Raw genomic sequence first — 3612 nt, 5'->3', positions numbered from 1 at the left:
TAAACCCCTTCCCTCTCCCTCTCTGAAATCAACAATAAGGATCGGGCCTGTTTCACGAGTTTAGTTTTTAACATAATTCTGTTGAACCACACTTCAAAGGCAACGTCTGATTTCCATTGGTTCATTTTCCTAGAATTTTTATTTATTATTACTTCTTTCAGGTTAAAGTTATTTCTGTGACCACTGTGGGTTTTCTTTCATTAACTGAGGGGTACCAACAATGTTCTCCACGTGTGTATAATAAATGATATACAGTATTACTGTAATATAAATGTTACAGTAATACTGTAGCGGTGCGCAGGAGACGGGAGGAAGAGCTGCATCATCGGAAGCTCGCTCGCGTCTCAAATTTATGCGCAAAGCAAATATTGCTCGCAAGCTGGCTCGTGTGTCAAAGCGCTCGTACGTCGAGGTATTACTGTATGCATAATATATATACCATAAGCGATATCTATCATATGTACAGTATAAATGGCCTATACGTATGCAAATATCTACATTTCTTGATCACTCAGATGTCTGCCAAGTTGTCTGTTTTGTTCAGCGACGGGGTCCGTCCTTAAGTGAGGACCGCCTGCACTGTGTATACTGATGCAGCGCTGGTAGGATACCAGGGCATGGTGGTGCTATCGATCAGCTGGAAGCGCTCAGTCATTCGTTTTCTGTGTGCGCCATGTGTGCAGAGTGAGGTGGAGCAGCTGGCGGCTGATTGGAAAGCTCTGGATGGTCAACTGAGAGAATCTCTCCAGCCGCCCACGTCTCCAAGGACGCCGCGTCAGCGCAGCGTCCAGCACCAGCAGCTCGGTAACGATATTTAAGAAGCGTCCCCCTCCTTTCGGTATCGTGAGGCATTGAGGCATTGAGACTTTGATGAGACATGGGTCAGTAACAGGAAACGTAACATCGAGAGTCAGGGGGCCGTGCTGGTTGATGACACTGAAACGAGGCTTGATGCTTCAGGCACGCTGATCAGTCGGACTGTCTGTGCACGTTATGCATCTCCCCCCCCCCCCCCCCCACCTTGCTCTCAGTGTCTGCGGTCCCTTCAGCCGTGCAGATGGCCAGCTTGGTGAGCGAGGACCCGTACCACCAAACCCCGCACACGCCAGACACGGTGGCGCCCACAGACCTCAACGAGACGGCCACCGAGCTGGCCGACTGGCTGCTCCTCATCACACAGATGCTTAAGTCTAACATTGTGACCGTGGGGGACACGGAGGAGATCCGGATCACCATGGGACGCCTGCAGGTGATGGGACAGCCGGATGAGCTAAACGTTACGAGTGTCTCAACGTGCACGTGTGCTTCGTTCTGGCAGGTAACAAAGAGTGACCTGGAGCAGCGTCACCCACAGCTAGAGGACATTTTCACCCTGGCACAGAACATCAAGAACAAGACCTCCAATGTGGATGTTCGGACGTCGATTACAGAGAAATGTACGTTAAAGCAGGACGAACGTAGAATGTCCCCACATACATAAGAAGCTGTCGCTAACTTCCTGTTTCTAGTGGAAAGGGTACGCAGCCAGTGGGACAGCACTCAGCATGGTGTTGAGATGCGACTTCAACAGCTGGACAACATGATTGGCCACAGTAATGAGTGGGAGGAGCAGAGGAAGGAGGTGAAGGCCCTCCTCGGGCACGCTGACGGACGCTTCCTCACCCTCCTCCAGCAGCCCAGAGATCCGCTGACCAAGCAGCTTGCTGATAACAAGGTCACGGAAACGATTGTCTGCTTAACTCTCCGTGAGGTCGAGGCTTCCTGAAGCTGAATCTCTCTGAAACTGCAGACGAAACATTTACTCGGTTCGCTCTTTGAATGGAGAGAAACATTTCTGAGCCAAACTTTATTTAGTAAACTATTAGAAGTCCTTTATAAACAGGGGTGCGCATAACTGGTACGCATGCACGGCAGCAATTTGGAACGCGTAACGCCGCATGCGCGTACCTGACAGTTTCCTTGGCAACACAACAATTACACCTGCAAACCTGCAAGACATTGAGCAGCTTCTTCGGTGCTTTGCCACCAACAAAGAAACGCCAGCCAGCGTGAGAAATGGCTGCAGGATGTACCGCGGCTTGAAGCTAACGGCGGGCGCACTGAAATGTGGTGCAAGGTTTGCCGCTCGCAGCCTCAGACGAGACGAGTGCTCTTGGGGGAGACACCGAGGACAGTGGGGGAGACACTGAGGACAGTGGGGGAGACACAGTAACCCTGAAACAGTTCTGCACACCCCTGATTATAAAGCTGTACAAGGTGGGAATCGTTAAATCAACAACATTCGTACTCCCACGTCAGCATTTTATTGTGAGTTAATGGGGAAACAAAAACGTGTGTGTGTGTGTGTGTGCATATCTGATTCATTACTGGCACCGGCCACTAGAGGGCAACTGGGTGAAACAGCAGCCGAGCCAGCGTGCTGGATTCTATCTGCCCTGGTTTGGATGGTCTCGTAATGATGAGTCATTTCCCACTTAAGATAGTGAAGTGCAGCTTTTTGTTCACAGAGTGTGAGGGTCATATAGGGATGAAAATTGCTAATCCAAAATTGTAAATAATAATCTGGCATCCTGAATAACACTCGTCTCTTTGTCACCGCGTGATTAAATAGAGGTTAAAGTGAGCTGGAGGATAACGAATGTTTTTCCTCTTTCGGTGCTTGAAGATGAATGAAAGTCTGTTTCATTAGTTGTTCGTTCTGTTAGCAGCGTTGCACAAGGTGGAAGAGTGGGGCATTGAACCAAAGAAAGAACATCCCCCTGAGACCCAGCCCACGGCCTCTGTAATGGACAAATGTCCACTCCAGAGGACCTCCTCTCAGGAGGATGTCCTAATCATAGTGTGAATTAATGTGCTTACCTATTTCGTATTTGTTTTAATCTTTAGGTTAAGTAGGAAACAAAGCCATTATTTCCTGCTGAAAGCAGATTCATTCATTCATTCATTTATTTGATAGGGACAGTGCACATTAATGAACATCAATACAGAATAATCTAATAGATGTAAATAGCAAAAATGCTAATTTACATCCGCAGTCTCTAGGCAGGTAAAAGAAAAACACAACGAGACTTAAAAACGAACGAGAGATTACAATAAAAACACGGCGCAGTACAGCAAATTACTAAAAGGTTTAGAGCTAGTGGTTACAGGCCTGGTTTACCTTCAACCACTGCTTCAGGTGAGTTTTGAAGGTTTGTAATGTGGGACGCTCTCTGATGGCGAGTGCTCCAGAGTGGAACCTCACAGTGCCCTCTAGAGGAGGCCCTGGTTCTGGGGCCGCTGTGTGCCCTTTTTTTTGGGTGGCGGGACAAGTCCATGTAACACCTTGTACATTAGACAAGCAATTTTAAAACTTTTAAAATTCTCAAGGCTCAATAAATTGTACTTTTTAAAATGTTACAAACATGGAATGACTGGAGTGGAACCTCGGTTCTCGCTCGTCGAACAAATCGGTTTTTGAACAATATTACGGAACAAATGATGTTGGAGAACCGAGGTTCCACTGTACCAAGAACGCTACATGCAAATGTAGGACTTGCTGCCAGCAGAGCCTCATGGTCCGTCTTTCCCGCTGCGCTTGAGGATCCTAATGCCTCTAATTTGATCATTTTT

General features: G+C 47.7%; 1 protein-coding gene across 1 annotated transcript in view; it reads left to right on the top strand.

Moving 5' to 3' along the window:
- Positions 1-683: 683 nt before the first annotated feature.
- Positions 684-3612, top strand: part of LOC137914360 (utrophin-like) — a gene marked incomplete at its 5' end in the record, with an annotated part of 97454 nt that continues 94525 nt past the window's right edge. Inside the window, 4 exons of the mRNA XM_068757965.1 lie at positions 684-804; positions 1032-1249; positions 1319-1436; positions 1509-1714. Coding sequence (XP_068614066.1) covers positions 684-804; positions 1032-1249; positions 1319-1436; positions 1509-1714 — 663 coding nt within the window. The remainder of the gene's footprint in view (positions 805-1031; positions 1250-1318; positions 1437-1508; positions 1715-3612) is intronic.

Source organism: Brachionichthys hirsutus, unplaced genomic scaffold (genome assembly GCF_040956055.1).
Source record: "Brachionichthys hirsutus isolate HB-005 unplaced genomic scaffold, CSIRO-AGI_Bhir_v1 contig_388, whole genome shotgun sequence".
NCBI lineage: Eukaryota > Metazoa > Chordata > Actinopteri > Lophiiformes > Brachionichthyidae > Brachionichthys > Brachionichthys hirsutus.
Note: the sequence above shows the minus strand (reverse complement) of the source record. Positions and strands in the feature narration are given on the sequence as shown.